Here is a 20863-nt window from a genome sequence, read left to right as displayed (position 1 = left end):
AGAAAAATAATATTAATATGTTTTATTAATTATTTATTATACGCAATGTAAAGAATACAAATATTTTGTCCAAATAATATATTTGGGGAAATGTACATGTAACCGTTATCGATATTGAAAACACTGCCTATTTTTCAATTTGAATATTTGAAACAGTTTACAGTTGGAAAATTATGTCAGACTTCATTGTAATAAATTCATAACAAATGCAGTGTATTTTTTTGAAGATATTTAAAAAATAATTCTATCTTTATTCATGAAAACAAGTATAATTTTGTAAATATTAATCTTTTTAAATATAGTTCAGTGAGTTCAAGCGAGAATAAAAACGGGAACTAAAGGAAGATCTAAGACTATTTGATATATTTCAAGAATAATTGAAAAAAATAATCTTATCTAAATCACAATGAAGTCTGCGTAAGTTTATCAATACATTCATAATATATTATATTTTAAAAATAATTTGTTATTGTATATAATTTTTCTTTGCATAACAAAATTTATGCCAAAATGTTGCATATTGTAGTCTTTATAAATTTAGTTTCTATTATTGAAATATTGTTGCAAAAACGATATAAAGATATTTCATTATAATTATTTTATTTATGTTTATTATTTTTCAGACGTGGAAAAATGTTAGGGTTATCCCGTAAACCAATTAATCGTATAAGAGGTACTAACATGTTATGTAAAGATCCTGTACAAGTATACTGTCGTTTAAAACCTATGCAATTCCCTAATGATATATCATGTATGAGAGTTATATCTGATACAACAATAGTAATCACACCACCAGAATCTGCAGTTAACTTTCGTAATACTAGTAATAAGGAAATACAAACCACATTTACTCGTGTATTTCCACCAGATGCTACACAAAAGGAAATATTTGATACAGTAGCTTTACCTTTGGTTGAAAATCTTATACAAGGAAGAAATGGTTTATTGTTTACATATGGAGTAACTGGCAGTGGTAAAACATATACTATGACAGGAGATTCTTCTCAAGATGGGATTATGCCCCGTTGTTTTGATGTTATATTTAATAGTATTATGAATTATCAAACTAAGAAATTTATATTTAAACCTGATAAACTCAATGGTTTTGATTTACAAAGTGAAGCAGATGCAATGTTAGATCGACAAAGTGAAATGCATGCTGGTCTTATGTCTCAGAAAAATGGAAAATCTGGGAAACTGTAAGTTAAATGAAATAGGCAAGTTCCAATTTATGTTAATATTATAATACATGTAGGATATAAATAATACAATATTATTTATTTTTCATTAGACGTAAAGTAGATAGTGACAGTGATAGTAATCCTATTATAATTCGTGGATGCAATGAAGTCCAAACTCTTACTATTGATCAAGATAATGCATATGCTGTATTTGTTACATATGTTGAAATATATAACAATTGTGTATATGATTTATTGGATGATGATGATGTTAGAGCTAAGTATGTACAATGTTTATAAAGTCATTGTCATGTAATTTTTTTTTACACAACATTGAAATACTGTATGTTACACATTATCCATTAATATTTTGTTGCAATATTTAGAACATTACAAAGTAAAATTGTCAGAGAAGATGGTAATAAAAACATGTATGTACATGCTGTCACAGAAGTGGAAGTAAAAAGTTCTGAGGAAGCATTTGAAGTATTTCATCGTGGTCAGAGAAAAAGACGTGTTGCTCATACAGCTCTTAATGCAGAATCAAGTAGATCTCATAGTGCATTTACTATTCGTCTTGTACAGGTATTATTTTATATATATATTTTACACACACATATATATACATATGTATACATATATACATACACATATATTACTTTTTATACTTGTGAATCTAATATATATCAGTAAATAGGCACCTCTAGATTGCGAAGGCGAGCAAATTATACAAGACAAACGTGTGATATGTATAAGTCAATTATCATTAGTTGACTTAGCTGGAAGCGAGCGTACAAATCGTACTAAGAATACAGGGCAACGATTGAGAGAAGCAGGTATATAGTTGGTAAAATTTTTTTATTTCTTCTTGAAATATCTTTCTTTACAAAAAATCAATTATATATAATTTATATATAGGAAATATAAATAATTCTTTGATGACTCTTCGGTCATGCATGGAAATTTTAAGAGAGAATCAAACACAAGGAACAAGCAAGATGGTGCCATATAGAGATTCAAAACTTACACATTTGTTTAAGAATTACTTTGATGGTGAAGGACAAGTCAGGATGATAGTTTGTATTAATCCAAGAGCAGATGATTATGATGAAACAATCGTACGTTATATAGTAGTAATAGTAGTGATATAGTAGTAATTATATAGTAGTAACATATGCCTACGTACATAAGTTTATTTTAATTGCATGATTACATTATATCTGTGTAGCAAGTGATGAAATTCGCTGAGGTAACTCAAGAAGTACAAGTAGCAAGATCTACAGTCACAAAACTTGATCTTGGTTATACACCTGGAAGAAGACAAGCTAATAAAGTATATAATAAATAAAATTTAAGATTATAATATCTAGTTTATAGATATTTTAATGGAATAATTTTTTGTACAGATATTCAAAGAAGCAAGAAATAGATTGGAGAAAGAAGGTCGTGTAGAAGCTAATGGTTTAGAAATTGATATAGGTTTAGTGTACAGGTAAACCTCATAATTCATTCAATGTAGTATTAATTAATTTTAGTTATTTTACTTTTATTTATTTTATTTATTTTTATAGCTTGGGTGGACCATTTCCTGAATTAGAAATGAATAATCCACACAATGATCAAATCATAACAAATTTGATGCATTTCTTAGAACAAAGAATAAATAAACGAAATATATTACGGGCTGATTTACAGCAAAAGCGTAAGACATTTATTTTAATTATATGTTGTTTTATATATAACAAAAAAAAAAACATATTTAACTTAATTATATTTTTATAGAAATTGAATTCAGGAAAATGCTTTCATTGACAGAACAAGAAAATATTAGTTTAAAAGTAGAAAATGCTGCATTGAAAGCTTCGAATGCACAACAAAAAAAAAAGATTTTAGCTTTGGAAGGTCATCTTGGAAAAACAGAAGCGCAAATCGATAGTTTGATGTGCAAATTAAACAATGCAAACGAAACAATAAAAAATATGCAACAGGAGTTAAAAGACAGAGACATGGCATTAAATCAACGTCTGATAGATAAACAAAGGGTTAAACAAAAATATAATACCAAAATACAGGTAGAAACTGATAAAATGAATAAAGAATTAGAAGTAAAACTTCGTCAACAACGTGAACAACTTCAGAATCAAATGAAAGCGCAAGATGATAAATTGAGACTGATGAAACAAATTTTAGTAGATGAAAATGACATTAATTCAGGAAAGATTGTATCCAAGGATGTACCACCTGTTACACCTGTTCGTGTAGGAGATGTTACGAAAAGATTAGTACCTTGTACAGATGGAAGATCACGGAAAGACAAAGCAATAATATCAAATCCAAGATATAGACGTTCTCAAAGTGCAGATAGATGGATCGATCACAGACCTGGAGCACTTGTTCCTCTTGGAACAGTCCTCCAACCATTAATGCATAGGAGACGAAGTGTTAATCGACTTACAGATCCAAAAGAAATTACAGATGGTGCGTCTAGATATTGCCTTGTAGCACAAGAACATGATACGGATGGAGAACTTGAGACGAAACTTTATAAGGGAGATATTTTACCAACTTCTGGCGGAGGAGCTCAAGTAGTATTTCATGACATGGAATGTTTAAAACAGTTATCACCAAAAGCAAGAAAACGTAGTGGACCAGCAGAAGTAGATGCTCAAATAAGTTTAACGAATCACAGTTTAGAAACAAATAATAAAAGGCCACGAGTAATAAATTAAATATAATCTTTGAAAAAAAAAATCTCTTCAAATTTCATAATATTTTGATACAATTTGCCCTATAATAAGAGTATTATTTCAAGAGTTAATATTTAATTTATATAATATTCAATTAAATGTTTTCATCATGCCTTTTTTAAAATAACGATACTGGCAATTCTTAATATTATAAGAAATTTTTTAATATTGTAGATTTTTGTAGAGACATCACATTAATACTACATGAACTTATTTATTATATTTGGAAATAAGAGCATTTTAATTTTTAATGAATATGCTCCATTTTTATACAATCAAGATCTTAAATAATAATAATAATGTTTTTATATGAAATCAGTTTTAGATTGTATTCTAATAAAACGTTATTTACTCTTTTAAGGAATGCATATGTCTTAAACATAAACCAAAAATAACAATTTTTATTTAAATGAAAGTCAGTTGACATTAAATTTTGCAGAAACTTTTCGAAAAATGAAATGATTAGAAAATATTAAAATTTGCGTATTTTATGAATAATATAATGCGTGGTTATAAATAATATAAATGACTAAAATTTTTTTTATTACTAATGACCATTATCGTGAATTATTTTTTGGTTACCAGTAACCATTATTGCTTGCAAGAATTATTTTTTGGTTACTGGCGTCCATTATCGGTGACAAAAATTTCGTTTTGGTTAGGAGTATCCTTGGAAGAGTTCTCCAATTATTAATACTTAGAAGACGAAGTATTAATCGACGATGTTTCCTAACCTTCGCCTTTTGCTCTACTGCAATAGACTTTTAAACCGTAGATTTTAAAAAACCATAAACTACATCATTTTTTAACAGTAGCAGTTTTTTTTCCTACATAATAAAAGATCACTGCAGCTGCAATCGAATTCTTGATTTTTAATTATAATTTAAGATTTAACCACAATTTATAAAAATTTCCTAAAAATAATTGACCTTTCTGCAATTTCAATGTGATTTCATTCAAATAAGTTAGTACTTTTACAATATTTTTGATCTTGATACATTCCTCTTTCAATAAAGCTATCATTTTTTTAATTTTCGTTTCAAAACTCTTTGTGCTCTATAAATCGCTGTAACATACCGTATATTGAGTTCCAGTGAGTCAAAACATGAATTAGCGGTTTTTTTAAACGTAAATGATCCAATGAGTATCTGAAAAAGTAATATATTATTAATAAACTGCTGTGCCGGGTATAATAATAAGAGAAATTACATTAATATGCCTAAATTTCAGAGTTTTTAATACTTTTACAATTTTACGAACTCGATATAAAATATCAATTTTATTTTCGGAAAAAAAATCTAATATTGAAAGTTGCAATGTACTGTATACTTTATTGATAGAATCGTGTTCTAATGAACACAATTTTTCTATTAATGTTTCTATATATTGTTCATGATTTTTCTATATTTAAGAAATTCTCATCTTCTTTAACTTCAATAAAATTTTCATAGAATTTTGTTGAAAATATATTATATTCATTAAATAAATATTTCAATAAAATTTTCACTAAAAAATAATTCGACAGCTTTCAGTATATTCAGTTATTATTACAGATAAAGGGCGGAATTTTTTAAGTATCAAATTCATTCAAAATATTTTCGAACTCTTCTTTTAAATTATCGGCTATATATCTTTTATGAAGCTCTTTCATCGCCATCGTTATATATTACTCAATTATACTTTGAAGCTGTATCTATTTTTGACGGAATTTAACAGAAAATGTTTTTCTTCTATCACTAATATTTTTATTACTATGTAATCCTCAAATTTCTTCATTTCTTCTCTACATATTTTTAAATGATGAGTAATTATACGCCTTTTTATATTCGTAACACGCGATCCTTCAAATTTCAGTTCACATATTTTACGTATACTCTTATTTTTGTTACTATCAAAATGAAAAAATTCGCGTACAAAGATATTTCTCTATCGACTCATGATATTAACACGGACACGAAATTGAATGTGAATTAATAGCAATAAAAATAAACTAATGAAATAATAATAATTTAATACTGCTTTATTGCTAAAACTAATATTAAAAATAAGCTAATGAATTAATAATGATTTAATCATTTATTACAATAATAATTTACTGTCTTTTAAATTTAATCTTGAACACATCAAAGCAATAATCTATCGTGATCTCAATAACTTACGAAACTGAATTGTAGATAATATAATACAATATGCATCTACCTTCCATGTGTCGAATATATAAACATCGCAAGATGTAAACAAGAAGAGAGGTAATGTCCAATTGAATCGTCTTCGGTCATTGAGCCAGAAAATATAAATTCCAAAGAGCTTCTAAAAATAAACAATAACAAAAAAAAATGTGTCATAAAGACTGAAGTAATGACATATTGAAATGAAAAGAAATATGTAATGTCATATATAGCAAGACTTGATATAATTCGTCAAGCTATTCCTGCTTTAACAAGTTACTATGGACAAAACTTTTTCAGAAAAACTGAAGTTGCATGATGAGCAGTGCAATTTGTCACTGCATAATTTTCATGAAGTATTATTTGTGAAACCTAATATTGATTATACTCATCAGTTAATAAAATATACAATTATAACTGAGTTTTTATTCATTAAAATATATAAATTCTATAATTCATTGTAATTCATTGTACGTCGTTATGAATACTAATTAATCACATTAATAAAAAAAATTTGATAATGATCGAAACCAAAACAAAACTCCTACAATCTATATTGATTAACCAAATAAAAGTCCCATCATTGATTACTCCTAACCAAAACAGAACTTTTGTCACCGTTAATGGTCGCCGGTAAACAAAAAATAATTCGCGATAATGGTTATTTGTAACCGAAAAAAAATTCTTGTCTATAATAGTTATGCGTAACCAAAAACAATTTCCGTCATCGATTATGATTATCAATATCCAAAACAACTTCAATCATTTATAATGGTTATTCATAGCCAAAATCATTTAAAGAAATATATTAATCTTTATATCATAACTTTTAATCTTTAGGCTATAACAGTGTTGGTCTCTGATTATGCGACTTTTATATAAACATTATACTATAAAAGACATCTAAATCATAATGATTATATGTTCATAATAATATCGAAAAACAAAAAAAAATCAATAATTATTATTTTTTACTTTCGAAGCACATATTAACATTAGACACATATTCGGGATTATTCATTTTTATTTATTATAAGATATATGTACGTTTTTAAAAATTATCTTATTACGAAAAATGTGTAACAAGAAACATATGAAGAATATTACATTGCAATCGCGCACCGAAAACACACTTAATCTGCATAATGTTATACTACAGATATATTTACCAATTAAATTTTTTTCTTTTTATTATAAACGTTGTCGACGCAGTTGATTATCCAGTTGAACTAATTGACTGCGAAATCCATAATTCGGATGAATATCGCGTTTTTCTCGGACTATTCTTATTGCATCAACAGCCAACATATTCTTCTTTATCATCAAGTATGCTAAGACGCATGTTGCACTGCGAGATATGCCCAGCATACAGTGTACAAAAACTTTACCTAATATATATGCGGATATTATGATTAAAAGTATCACATAATCACAAATATACACACCAGATATTTAAAAAAAGTAATATTATTGGATTATCTGGAAAATTTATTCCATTTTTATATATAATCGATTTCTTTTATTATAAATACAAAACAATTTCCAGATAATACAATAGTAATATATACAGATAATAGTTAACCAATGACTTTAATTATCTTTTATATAAATGCAATTAATAAAAAAAACTTTAACAAAATTGTATAGTTTTTAGATGATACACATGAAATACATTACTTTTACAATGTCTTTTTAATAAGATATTAATATCTTTTGTAACTTACCATCCCTTTAGTGGTAACATTCTTAATAATAAAAGTGTAGAATGTTCTGAATTCAACTTGATCTATATAAGTAAATATATAAGTAAAATGAATTTCGTTTATGAAAGATAAAAATATCTATTTTGTGTATCATATCTTTGTGCAAAAAAACTGTACAAATTTTTTTTAAAACATTTTCCAGTAATTACATATGCAATAAAGATAATAAAAATCATAAAACTTAATATTCCAACATATATAACTACACATATATAAATACGTACATATGTATCAAAATTTACCATTACTAGAAACAGCTTCATCGATAAAAGATGCTGCAGTGTAGAAATACTTGCTTATGTCAACAGTTGGATGATCACCCAGTGGTAATCCAAGATATTTTATTGTTGTATTTATATAATAATTTTTATCAGTATTTACAAATCCAAATTTCTTCCCTTCTGCAGCATTAAGTAAATGTGTTATACCAAGCATCGCGAGATAACTTTTATTTTTTGCTGTGGCACTGTTGAATTAAATAATTTATTAATTTAGTACTATTGTTATAACAATGTGAAAAGATAGAAATTATTTTTAGAGTAAGTAGTGGAAAAAGAACTCACAGGTTTTCTATTAAATTATAAAATAAAATCTGAGATCTTTCACTTGCAAGGTGACTATTCTTCCAACTTAATTACCCGCTAGACGCAACTCAAACTGCCCTAATCTATATAAACTATAAGTTCAATAATTCCAATGCAGATACTAACCCATCTCCTATATATATTCCAGGATATACTTCATCACAATCGATTTTTTGTTGTGCACAATAATATGCAACATCATCCCGCTCTGGATCAAAACCAGGCAATGGTTTGAAACCAGTTTTCACAGAATGCAAGGTTTCTGTTAACTGACGTTCTGTGGTTTCACCACCTGGTAAATGTTTCCTGAAATCCTATAAAGAAATATTTTATGTTAATTTAAAAACTTTATATATTATATAATATAACAAGGAATAGAAGAAGACTTTATAATATATTTCTTATATGAAAAGAAGACTAAAAATGTGGTAAAATGAATCTAAAAGATTTAAGTATTAAACAAATGAAATTTAAATAAACAATACATATAATCCTGTATAAGCACAATAGAAAAATACCTAAAATAAGTTTAATTTAATATTAGAAAAATATTTTATTTTATTATACATGATTAGTTACATTTAAACCCAAAAAATTAATATTTAATACATATTAGATACTGTTTAAATCTCACCCTATCTGCATCGCGCCACGAGAGTCTCATCGTAAAGACTTTAATCTAAGGAAGAGAATTCCGAAAATCAGCGAAAGACAGTAAGACGTACGCCCGGGAGACATTTTATTTATTTTTAAATAGTCTTACGAAACGTCAATCAAGCTAAATCTAGTTCATGAAGACAAAAACGAATGTAACATGAAACAACGAAACTTAAAATGTATACATATAAAGATATGTAGTCAAAACTACATTACTTACATCATTTTGAAGCTCGCTGTTATTATCCATAAAAATGTTTTTAATGAAATAATTTATTGTTGTTATAAACGCTTATTACGATATAATTAGAATTGAAACTACGATTACGTGAATTGTTTTATATTTTATATATATTTATATATCTGTTTTACTTTCTATGTGTATATATATATATATATATATATATATATATATAATGTTTTTATATATATTTACAAATTTGTGACATGACTTTGCAATATCATACAAATACTGTTAGATGTATAGAATCACTTCAGATAAACAAATCTCTAACATCTAAAAGATATAATACACTAGGATCGCCAGTTATACCATATTTTCATTCCCTACATATCCTTCAAATGAAATTTCTCTAAATCTTCTTCGTTTTTATTAAAAAATATTACAGTATTTTTAAATATACCAGAAAATACGCTTATTAAATCAAATATATTAACTTAATTTTTGAATATAGATGATACGAATTTCGAGATGAGGCGAATAAAGATTTATTGGAGATATTTTGAAAATCAGAAAAGAATCTATTTTTTGAATAATGAATATAAGCAATGCTATAAAGCGTTAATAAATATAGAATATAATATATTACGAAATATTTAAATTACGTGCAAATTAAAGTCGATTATTTCCTCTAATTTTATTATGTGTATGTGTATTTTATGTATTTGTGTGTGTATATATATATACATACCATAAATACGGATGTGTTCAATCGAGAAAATGGATTTGTTACTATACAGTTGTGAATTTTTTAGTTTTGTTTATAGTATCTATTAAAGTTATCTCTATGATCTGTTGATAGTACATAGATATATAAAATATTATTAGTATATTTTTTAAAATATTACTCCGTAATATAGGAAAATAATTAAAAGTAGGTGGGAATCATGGATTTACTTAGTGATGACTCATAACGCAAGTCAAATGCCTAAGAAAATATGGCGGTTCACAGACACGATCAGTGATTCTTCTTTGATATTTTCTAAAGTATATATTTTGTTTAAGGTTACGTGTGTAATCACTCCTATCGTGATAATAAAATTAGACGATAAAACGTAAAAATGAGTTTCTTTACCAAAGTATTTGGTGGTAAAAAGGAGCCAATTGCTCCTTCAACGGCTGAGGCAATTCAAAAATTACGTGAAACGGAGGATATGTTGATAAAAAAGCAAGATTTTCTTGAAAGTAAAATTGAACTTGAAATTCAAACTGCAAAAAAAAATGGAACCAAGAACAAGAGAGGTATTTTGTCTGTTGCTTTAGATAAATCTTCAATTTGTTTTTATTTTTTTTTTCTTTTGACAATTACAATTAATATCAAATTAAAATAATTTTTAATGGTTAAAGTCATCTGTCATTATGACATCTTTTAGTATTTCTGTCAAGTTTTGTTCCCTTGCAATTTTTCATTATTTCAAACACCTTCCAATTTTTTATAATTTGAAACAATATATGTGTATATTCATACATATATACAATATTATTATATATATGATATTATTTAATATTTAATTTGGAATTAGCTGTATATTATTCGATATACTAATGAGGAGACGTTTGTTTTGTATTTATATGTTATCTACAGCGGCTATCCAAGCTCTTAAAAGAAAAAAACGTTATGAAAAGCAACTACAACAAATTGATGGTACTTTATCGACGATTGAAATGCAAAGAGAAGCTCTAGAAAGTGCTAATACAAATACAGCAGTTCTTACTACTATGAAAGGTGCAGCAGATTCATTGAAAGCTGCTCATCAACACATGTAAGAAATTTGTTTTTCTTTTTCTTTTATAAGATACTAGAAATTTTTCTTTATTCAAGAATATTTAGATTAGAAAGATTCTATATTGTGTTAATGCTATATTGTGATTATATCAGGGTTGTGTCTTGAAAATATTCTCTATATTTATTTTATTATAGGGATGTTGACCAAGTTCATGATATGATGGACGATATTGCTGAACAACAAGATGTTGCTCGAGAAATTTCTGATGCCATATCTAATCCTGTAGCATTTGGTCAAGACATAGATGAGGAAGAACTTGAAAAAGAATTAGAAGAACTTGAACAGGAACAACTTGATAAAGAATTACTTGGTATTGAATCTACAGATGAATTGCCAGCAGTACCTGCTACGACTGTTCCAGCTGTTCCAACTGCTCCTGCAAGAACTCGTACAAGTAATGATTCATATGACAATAAAAGTGAAATATCTAACAGCATTTTATATATTCTTTCAATATTATATAATATTACTATTTAAATGCTATTTACTTTTTATAGAAGCTAAACCAGAGGAAGATGAGGATTTAAAGGAATTAGAAGCATGGGCATCGTAATTAAATTGAATTTCTAAAAAAAAAAAATATTGCCAATTATTAATCTGTACATTGATGATTTTACAGAGTAATAGCTTCAACATTTAATGTCAATATCTTGTACCAATTAATTTGAAATTCCTAAATATAGTATTTTATTTTTTATGCACAATTGTTAGAAAAGAGAAAAAATCTATCAAAACCAGTTTGCAAATATTGATTCATAACTTGTAATTATAACATCGAAGCGGAATGTACTTCATTCAATATCTTATGGTTTTTTTTTAAGAAGAAGTAAATATTTATGAATGAATGATACATCCAATAATTGCTATAACTATCTTTCTTAGAATAAACAAATTTGTGCTTTATATAAAAATTATATATCGAACTATTATTATAGTACCAAACTAATATGCAAAAAAACTCTTATCATTATATGTCATTCTTTTGTTTTAAGTAATATTTTAAATAATAATTTAAATAACAATTTTAAAAGAATGCTTACAGCATTAAAATTATGCAAAATAAATAGACTTTTAATTATTATATGAAGTAATATATAAATAAATTTTAAAGAATAAAATTATCTTAAAAACTGCAAATATATAATTTATATAATTGGAAAAATTGCAATTTTTTGTAAATTTATAATTTCACAAGTTTTCTCACAGGTAGTACAGAATAATATACAGGAAATGACGTGTAATATGAATTTATGAATTTTTATTGCTTCAAAGACCAAAAATTTGGTATGTCTTTTTGAATATGTCCCATTATTTGCACAATTTATATATTTGTAAATAAATGTTACTAAAATAAATACTTGAAAATATAGTGCAAATTGTATACTATAAGCTGTTAATTTTATAATAGTTAACAAAAAGACTATGGATAAGAAATAAGATCAAGAAAGTGAAATTAGTATGTAATTTCTTTTTTTTTATCCACAATCATATTTTACTTATGAGATCTTAATATATTTTCTCATATGTTTATATATGAAATATGTAATGATAAAACACCGTATTTCTATCGTGATATATCGCTTTGATAAGATGTAACTGGTGTAGGAATATATTTTTTATTAAGTTTACTGTTTAAGGCAGGAATTGGTAAAGGATGAATATGAGGTTTTGCAGAAAACCTACATCCAGCAATATCTATTTCATAATGGGATGTAGGTTCCATTATAAAATCTGTTGTAACAATATTCGTGCTGTTTTGAAGATTCATTCCAGGTAAACCAATGAAACCAAGACATATAAGTTTTTCTGTAGCAAAGCCATATCTATAAAAATGAATTTGTTATTAATAAAATAATTATAAGTAAAATATAGAAAAATATTTCTTGTACAGATATGTGCTCTGAACTTCAAACTTATTACAAATATTTACCCTGCAGATGTAATAGTTCCAACAAATTCACCATTTCGATAAATAGGTTCTCCACCCCATGCCCATATATTTTTATTTGCATCAAGTTCGTTGAGCATAAACAATACTAATCTCTTAGTGACACCTTGTTCTTTTTGACGTTGTAATGCAAATTTTCCAATGAAATATTCTTTCTTTAAAATGTAAAAAAAAAAAACAAACTTTTAAAAGTCATATTTAATTACATTCAATGAATAACTATTTACTTACATCCAGTTTAACACTGTATCCACATCCTGCTTCATAGGGTGTAACAAATGGTGTCAACTCTTCTGCCCAAAAAGGAATAAAACGTTCTATTCTCATAAAGCGTTGTGTGAGCACACCAACATCGCGCACACCATAATCTTTACCAATTTCCATTAACGTTGAGTATACGTGCAGCGCATATTCAGAAGGTATATATAAACAATATCCAGATTCACCAGTATGCGTAAATGCCATAACCATTACATCTGAGGCATATGCTACATTTACTGTCTGTATAAAAGAAGTACAATATTTAGATTTATATATTTACATCTCTACAATAAACTTGGTACTTACTGCTCTATCAATAAACTATAAATACCTTGTATGTGAAAGGGGAAAGATTAATATCCGAATTAGAAAGTTCAGAAAGTAATTCAGTAGATTTAGGTCCTACCATGTTAATAACTGTATATTTTGAAGTCACATCATTAAGACCAACAGAATGACCGTGCGGTAAATGTCTATGTATTAAAAAAATGCTCTAGTAAGTAAATTATTTTTATAATAATAATAAAACATAATTTATATAAAATCGTATTACTTGAATTATACTCTATTCTTATGCAGATTATACTATAGTCAACAAAATACTTTCAAATACTATTAATTACCTGGACATCCATTGATAAATACGTGTTTGTTGTGAAGTTGGTGAAACCATAAAGTAACTATTTTCTGCTTGACGAACTAGCATACAATCATTCTCATAGCCACCTTTTTCATTTTGCATACCAGTATGCACTATGCCACCAATTGGTATATTTGCATTATTGGAACATAATTTTTGAAGGTAATTTACTACTTCCAAGCGACTAGACTATATCAATCAAAATGTAAATATTTAAAATTTGAAACAATCATTTCAATGAAATTGAAATTTATCGTAATTATTTATGTCTTCTGTACTTACTTTAATTTCAATTTTAGAAAATGAACTCATATCTATTATTCCTACACCCTCTCGACATGCTTGAAACTCTTCCTTCATGAAGTCAAAAAATTTAGGTTTATAAAAACTTCCTAATGGCATAACTGGTTTCTTTTGTCCTCCTTTCAATATAAATAGTATAATTGAATAAAACAAATTAACACACACATTGACATAATAGAAATAAAATAATATTTACTCACGACGATAATTTGAATCGAAATAAAGTGGTCGTTCATATGCCATTTTAACTCCAAATATAGCTCCATGATCCTCGAGAACAGAATACAATGGCGAACAACGCAATTTACGGGCGTATTTGTATTCACTTTGATGAGGATAGAGAATAGCATAATTTCGTCCAACTACTTCTTTAATTCTTTGCTGTAAATACTGTTTATTATTATGCAAATCTAAAAATCTTTGCACATTAAATGGAAGGAGTTCTTGGGTAGATTCACCATTTATTAAACATTCGGCAACTTCTTTTCCAATACCTCCCGCTCCTTGCAAAATTAGATGAATTATGAAAGTTGATAGAATATTTATAAATCCAAAGATTAGATATACCGTTTACCTTGTAGCGAATTTCCATTCATTCCCACAGCAACAAAGTAGTTTTTCACTTCAGGACTTTCACCTAAAATCCATCTACCATCTGGAGTGAAATTATCTGGATAATTATATACATCTGGTTTCTTTAAACTTTTCAGAATTGGTATTCTATGTATAACTTTATCCCAAAGAGGTTTCCAATGAATAGGATCATCCTTTACGTGTTGTGTCCAGTTTTTAGATGGAACTAATCCACTTTCAAATGCAGGTTTAGCTTCAGCTTCAAACCAACCAACCAATAGACCACCTGTTTTATATAAAATAACTTTACTTAATTTCACATAAATTACAATATATTATTATAATATCATCTTCACTAATAATATCAATCATGTTGTACAAAGTATACCTTGCCATTCTCTTATATATGAATACGAGTCGAAATCTCGAACGCATGGTAAATTTATTTTCAATTCTGATGATAGAGGAGGTGTAATTGCATAAAAATGTTCTGCAGGATATGCCGGTATTCTTACGGGTGGATTACATCTTAAGCCTAATTCACGAGCCCACTATATTGTTAATTTAAAATACAGATTCATATTGTAAAATAAATATCAAATAAAATGCTAAAATTAAATGAATCAATATCAGCTTTACCATTCCTGCACAATTAATGAAATATTCACAAATAACCATGCCCTGGTCAGTTCGCACACTTTGTACAGCTTTATTTTTAGTATAGACTTGCTCTATGCGGCAATTTTCAATATATCTTGCTCCTCCTTGTTTGGCTAATTTTGCTAAAATTTCACAAATAGCACTGGGATCTGCTACTGCGTCTTCTGGTACCCAAATGGCTCCTTCAATATCATTTACATGCAGATATGGATGTAATTGTTTCAGATGATCTTTATCTAAAATCTATTCACAATAATTCTTTTTTATCTATATTAATTTTATAATATTTTATATCATAATTTTTACCTCACAATGTAAACCAGTTGGAACATTATATGCCATCCTTCTTTTTAAAGCTATTATCCTATCTTTTGTTTGTGCTAAATTTATGCTCCCACATTGTTTCAATCCAATATCATATCCCATTTCTTGCAATTTCTGATATAATTTAATACTGTAAGAAATCAAGTTCCTGTGAGAAATTGGTTTGAATAAACCAAGAGTTCCAGATCCAAAATATGATGTCCCACTACCGATCCTATAAACGTATAAGACAAAAGTGATTTTTTTTGCTTTTAAATTATAAAATATAAAATAATGAAAATAATTGATCTTATTGAAATTACTTGTTTTGTTCCAATACAAGAACATCGTGCCACCCATTAAGGATAAGGTGATAAGCGACAGAATTCGCAACTGTCCCTGCACCTGCAATGACAATCTGTGATTGGGATGGCAAAGTAACATTTTCATTTGAGTAATTTAAGTAATTTCTACAATTATTAGCATTCTTGCTAATGCAAATAATTTTGTTATATCCACAAACTTCATTTTTATTGGTTAAGTATGAGTAAAATTTTTTATTCTTTCTTATATCTTTCTTTTTTAGTAACAATATGCGGATACATATTTTGTGAAGCTGACTTAACATCAACTTTATTTTTCCTTAACGTTAATTTTACTGTTCAATCGAAAAAAACATATAAATTTTAAAACACTATTCAAAGGCTCTTTATACGTTTTGCCGTATATAGAACACCTCGTCAATTAGAAATATTAAATTAATACGTGTGTACTACTATTCAAAGAATCGTGAATATTTGTAAAGAAATAATTTAGCAATACTACTAAAATCTAAAATTGAAAATCTATTTTGGAAGAGGAAGAAAATCAAAGGAAGAAAGAAATAATTTCAAGTACAAACTTAATTTCTTACCGAAATCAATAAAAAATGATATTTTATATTACATAAAATACTCAATTTAATCTTGATTTAAATTATTATAATTTTATATATAAAAAACTTACTTTTAGATAAAAAGTAATGATCGATAGATCATATGGTTATTCAATGTCAACTGTTCGAATAAGCCCGGGAAAATACTAATCAACTTGAATCGATTCTCTTGATTTTCAAATAAATCTTTTATTTTGATCTTCATCTATCACGAATAATTTATTAAATGAATTTGGTAATTTTGCTAATGTCGCCAGTGAAATTCTCTCAACAACGATATGATTTGGTTAGAATATTAACATTTAAATTCACAAAACCATGTGGACAGTTATTTTAACATTTTTTATATCAAAGATATCATGGATTTTTCTATTTGTTGTATTGTATATCGCTATTTTTATTATAATCTCAGTAAGACTATACAAGAGCATACATAAAAATATTTAATATTGTTGAAATTATTTAAAAAAAAAGAACTATTATCATTTTATTTCAGAATAACGACGATAGGGAGGAATTAAAGAAACGTGTTAGTATATCTTAAATCGTAAAAAGATGTAGTGAAAAATATTACACATTATATATATATATATATATTATTACATTTATTTATTATCTTTTTATATTATTTATTTATTATTTATTTATTACTTATTTATTTATTATTTTACTATAGATTTTAGACGAAGAAAGAAACACCAAGATTACTACGTTCAATGAAGTAATTTATTATTATAGATTATTTTCATTTTTAATAAACATAACATCTTTTTTTATATTAACGTTTAATTATTTCATATAATCTTTATGAATGACAATTAATATACAATGCGCTTAGAACCAAGAAAATATGGATATGAAACTGCAAACACTTACGGAAAAACTTACAGAGAAGGAGCGTATGGTTAGATTTAAATAATTTGATTATATATTTTATAAGAACAATTCCTAGTTTTTAATATTATATACTTTCATTTTATAAATATTTCATTAATGATTTATTTTTCATAAAATGGGATAAAATGTAGCTAAAGCAATCGCAGTATAAAATAAAAAGTGTAGAAAAGGCATTGAACGATATAGAAAATAAAACTTCGACTTGTCGAAGTCGTTACAAATCTTTAATGAGCGATCTGAAGCTAGATGTCCATAAAACTGAAGAAGAGGTTTGTCCTCTATGAATATTTTTACATATCGCATTAATATCTTACATAAAAATCGATCTTATTATTAGGTGAAATCTTTACAAAGTCAGGTTTCAAATTTGTCTCTTCGACGAGAAGAATTAAAGAAGGAGGTTGTAAAGGTATTGCAAATAAGCTATTAAGCTACCATGGGGATTAATATTGTAATGAATTATTGCTTATAAATATGTCATAATAATAAAAAATTATCTGTTAAAAAAAATATAAGATGTCACTTATGATATCGTCGTTATAGCAACAAGAGGAATATGAAAAGATGCTTATCCATTTTACCAAAGATCTGGAAAACAAAGGAACAGGATACGGTACATTGATATAAATTTTTTTGATATTCTATTATTATTATCATCTTTTTAATAGTCTAATATTATTATTCTTTTTTTCTTTCATATAGTTTCCGGCTGTGAGAAATCCAGATTTTCTCTTTACAAAACTTCTGTTGGTTTTCGATTACGGACTATGTAGGAAAATATTTCCAAATAAAATACTATTTATCTTTAAATTTAATCTCTGTTATTTCTTATATAATCAAATAATTTATAATATTGATAATAACCAGTAATTATTAAATCTTGAGACAATCTTTTATTTACTATAGATTTTCCTATTCACTCTGTATATACATTTGAAATAATTATTTTCATACAATTCGATTACAATAAAATATTTAATGCGAAAGAAATGCTATTTATATAATTATTGAGAACATAATTTATACATTTAAGAAATAATTAAGTAAACGATAATTGAATAAGATTTATACGAATTCATTTTGAGGCGAACACGTAATACTCAGCGATTTCAACGATAAATATTACCTATGTTGTATCGTGTAATATGTGAATGCATTAACAACGAATTAAACAAATAAACATTTGGTATAATATTAGATTATATATAATAGTGATTAGATATTTGTACGTAGGATAGAAATTATGCGGTATGACATATTAAGGCACTTTCTTGTTTTTTCGTTATCTTGCCGATAATTTTTTATTTTTCCTCCTTTTCCTTTTAATGTGTCAGTATTTTACGCATAATTCTTAAAATAATTCATTCAATTAACTTCTATAATAACAATAATAATAATAAAAAAAAAATTATAGGATCATAGTGTATGCACTATAATATATATAATTTTGATCAAAATAATATATATATATATATATATATATATATATATATTATATATATATTATATATATATTATTATACAAAATATATATATATATATTTTGTTATTTTTTTTCTTTTTTGATAGTGTAAAATTTCATCGACAATAATATCACATGTTGCCTCAAAATTATTTTAACTTTTACATTGATAACTAAATCATTGTTATTTAAGATGTCATCAGTGAGTCAGTCACTTACGATTACATCGTAAAACGGACATAATAATTACACCAAAATATGGTATCTCTTCTGGTTGATTTATCCATTTCATTTTCTCTTTCGTATAGTGTCTTCTGAAAGCATAAAAAAGAAATCTCGTATCGTTAGTCGCGATTGTAACATCGTTGTAATTAATACAATCAAAGAGAAATAAAAAATCAGAAGAAAATTACCATTTGAAAGGACATTTGACGCGTTTTTCACTCCTTTTTCTTACTTTCTTGTTTTTTTTTTCTATTTTCTTTTTTCTTTTTTTTCTTTTCTTTTTTCTTACAACTCTGTATGATGCGAAGGGAATTTCTTAAGTACCGCGTGATAAAGATTATAAAAAGCGTAAAAGCTAACGCTTAATATAACAACGAGAGCAGAGCCAAAAATCCAAGAAAGAAAATTTCCATCTATTATGTCCGAAGCTTCTTTCCTTTTACGTGCACTGATCTCGCCCAGAGTCGTTCCCTTACGTTCTTCCATCAATCTCTTCATATTTGCTAATTTTTCTCGCAATTCGTCTACGGACTCAGCGATGTCTTCGATCGATTCACCTTCCGGAAAATCTAAAACTGTAACGAGTATGGAATACAAAATCGACAACAAACACGTGCGATTATACGAAAGATTAGAACTTTTCGATTGTTTAATACAAAAAATTAAAAAGAAAAAGAAAAGAAAACATAAGAAAATAAATATTTTTCAAGAATGTGAGTAGTTTTATCTACTATGATACAAATCGGGAAAGTACGCTAACAGTAAACAAAATGAAACACTTGTTATTAGAAGAAATTTTAATACAACAATTTTAAATAAATTTTCTATCTTCCTCATGATGATAATTTATAAAAGAAATTATTTGTAAATTCTACAATATATTTGAGTTGCAATTGTTTTCATAATATTCCATTTAAAATCACATACATATATCGTACACATATAATTAATTCTTAAGAAAAATTATAATTTACTGAAAATGCGAAATATGCATATACAGTACAAGGACATATAATATATCACAAAAAAAATATATGTATGTACAGTAAAACAATATTAAATATTTAAAGAAATTATAATATGTATTTTATTAAGGAAAAACAAAAAATAGGAACATATTTATTCAACAACGTTTATTTGATAATATGCTCACACTTACCGCTTCCTGACGTACAAGTATGCGTTACGGCTTTCATGTCGCTTTTCTTTTCTCTATTTTCAGATCCGTCTGCCTTACGTTGGTCCAAAGGCTGAGACGCAACACTGATATTGATCACATAGCATCACGGGTGTAGCGCGATTCTCTCTTCCGAAAGTGGCGCCCAATTGATCTACCGACATGACGTACTCTTACGTACATCTTGTTTTATTTATTATTATTTTTTTTTCTTTTAAATATTCTTTTTCAATAAAGTTTCCTTTTTAAATATCTTGATATAATGACTTATAATAAACACAAAATATATTTAAAAGGAAAAATAATAAAAATTACATTGCTGTATTAAAGACTGTCTTAAAAAAGAAAAGAG

The 20863-nt window shown here is 26.5% G+C and overlaps 6 protein-coding genes across 16 annotated transcripts; 3 read left to right on the top strand and 3 right to left on the bottom strand.

The window, feature by feature from the left end:
• The first annotated feature begins 88 nt into the window (after positions 1-88).
• LOC124432973 (kinesin-like protein KIF23) lies at positions 89-3932 on the top strand. Its single transcript, XM_046982392.1, has 10 exons — positions 89-417; positions 624-1199; positions 1292-1462; positions 1568-1766; positions 1879-2017; positions 2100-2299; positions 2410-2514; positions 2588-2673; positions 2753-2883; positions 2964-3932. The coding sequence occupies exons 1-10, from the start codon at positions 407-409 to the stop codon at positions 3908-3910; spliced, it is 2565 nt and encodes an 854-aa protein (XP_046838348.1). The 5' UTR covers positions 89-406; the 3' UTR covers positions 3911-3932.
• Positions 2357-10169, bottom strand: LOC124432974 (dual specificity protein phosphatase 3). Of its 7 annotated transcripts, XR_006944404.1 has the most exons (9): positions 9321-9886; positions 9078-9122; positions 8570-8757; positions 8102-8325; positions 7266-7484; positions 6128-6238; positions 5006-5076; positions 3637-3749; positions 2357-2491 (listed from the first exon to the last, which is right to left on the bottom strand). XR_006944404.1 is itself a non-coding variant. In XM_046982393.1 (5 exons), the coding sequence occupies exons 1-5, from the start codon at positions 9348-9350 to the stop codon at positions 7288-7290; spliced, it is 684 nt and encodes a 227-aa protein (XP_046838349.1). In that variant the 5' UTR covers positions 9351-9888; the 3' UTR covers positions 7103-7287. The 7 variants fall into 7 exon arrangements, 1 of the variants encoding a protein (XP_046838349.1); XR_006944403.1 differs by lacking the exon at positions 3637-3749; XR_006944402.1 differs by lacking the exons at positions 2357-2491; positions 3637-3749 and having other exon boundaries at positions 4303-5076.
• LOC124432975 (charged multivesicular body protein 4b) lies at positions 10074-12514 on the top strand. 2 transcript variants are annotated; one of them, XM_046982396.1, is made up of 5 exons: positions 10074-10215; positions 10347-10583; positions 10927-11104; positions 11263-11522; positions 11626-12514. In XM_046982396.1, exons 2-5 carry the CDS (start codon positions 10403-10405, stop codon positions 11679-11681), a joined length of 675 nt encoding a protein of 224 aa, XP_046838352.1. In that variant the 5' UTR covers positions 10074-10215; positions 10347-10402; the 3' UTR covers positions 11682-12514. The 2 variants fall into 2 exon arrangements, with proteins under 2 accessions (XP_046838352.1, XP_046838351.1); XM_046982395.1 differs by lacking the exon at positions 10074-10215 and having other exon boundaries at positions 10253-10583.
• A 67-nt stretch (positions 12515-12581) lies between these two features.
• On the bottom strand, positions 12582-16864 carry LOC124432972 (pyruvate dehydrogenase phosphatase regulatory subunit, mitochondrial-like). 3 transcript variants are annotated; one of them, XM_046982391.1, is made up of 13 exons: positions 16822-16864; positions 16140-16221; positions 15820-16051; positions 15493-15756; positions 15242-15404; positions 14855-15139; positions 14481-14783; positions 14260-14399; positions 13961-14166; positions 13669-13810; positions 13308-13577; positions 13059-13258; positions 12582-12951 (listed from the first exon to the last, which is right to left on the bottom strand). In XM_046982391.1, the coding sequence occupies exons 3-13, from the start codon at positions 15937-15939 to the stop codon at positions 12693-12695; spliced, it is 2352 nt and encodes a 783-aa protein (XP_046838347.1). In that variant the 5' UTR covers positions 15940-16051; positions 16140-16221; positions 16822-16864; the 3' UTR covers positions 12582-12692. The 3 variants fall into 3 exon arrangements, with proteins under 3 accessions (XP_046838347.1, XP_046838345.1, XP_046838346.1); XM_046982389.1 differs by lacking the exon at positions 16822-16864 and having other exon boundaries at positions 16140-16695; XM_046982390.1 differs by lacking the exon at positions 16822-16864 and having other exon boundaries at positions 13059-13231; positions 16140-16694.
• Positions 16865-17010: 146 nt separating this feature from the next.
• LOC124422112 (DNA repair protein RecN-like) lies at positions 17011-18457 on the top strand. Its single transcript, XM_046958125.1, has 8 exons — positions 17011-17181; positions 17225-17279; positions 17427-17471; positions 17589-17654; positions 17779-17916; positions 17985-18056; positions 18191-18260; positions 18350-18457. Exons 1-8 carry the CDS (start codon positions 17069-17071, stop codon positions 18418-18420), a joined length of 630 nt encoding a protein of 209 aa, XP_046814081.1. The 5' UTR covers positions 17011-17068; the 3' UTR covers positions 18421-18457.
• Positions 18458-19553: 1096 nt separating this feature from the next.
• Positions 19554-20678, bottom strand: LOC124433125. Of its 2 annotated transcripts, none has more exons than XM_046982775.1 (2): positions 20494-20678; positions 19554-19903 (listed from the first exon to the last, which is right to left on the bottom strand). In XM_046982775.1, the coding sequence occupies exons 1-2, from the start codon at positions 20528-20530 to the stop codon at positions 19620-19622; spliced, it is 321 nt and encodes a 106-aa protein (XP_046838731.1). In that variant the 5' UTR covers positions 20531-20678; the 3' UTR covers positions 19554-19619. The 2 variants fall into 2 exon arrangements, with proteins under 2 accessions (XP_046838731.1, XP_046838730.1); XM_046982774.1 differs by having other exon boundaries at positions 19554-19909; positions 20494-20676.
• Between the last annotated feature and the right edge of the window lie 185 nt (positions 20679-20863).

Source organism: Vespa crabro, chromosome 2 (assembly GCF_910589235.1).
Source record: "Vespa crabro chromosome 2, iyVesCrab1.2, whole genome shotgun sequence".
Classification (NCBI taxonomy): domain Eukaryota; kingdom Metazoa; phylum Arthropoda; class Insecta; order Hymenoptera; family Vespidae; genus Vespa; species Vespa crabro.
The sequence above is the reverse complement of the archived record's forward strand: the minus strand, read 5'-3'. Positions and strand labels throughout refer to the sequence as shown.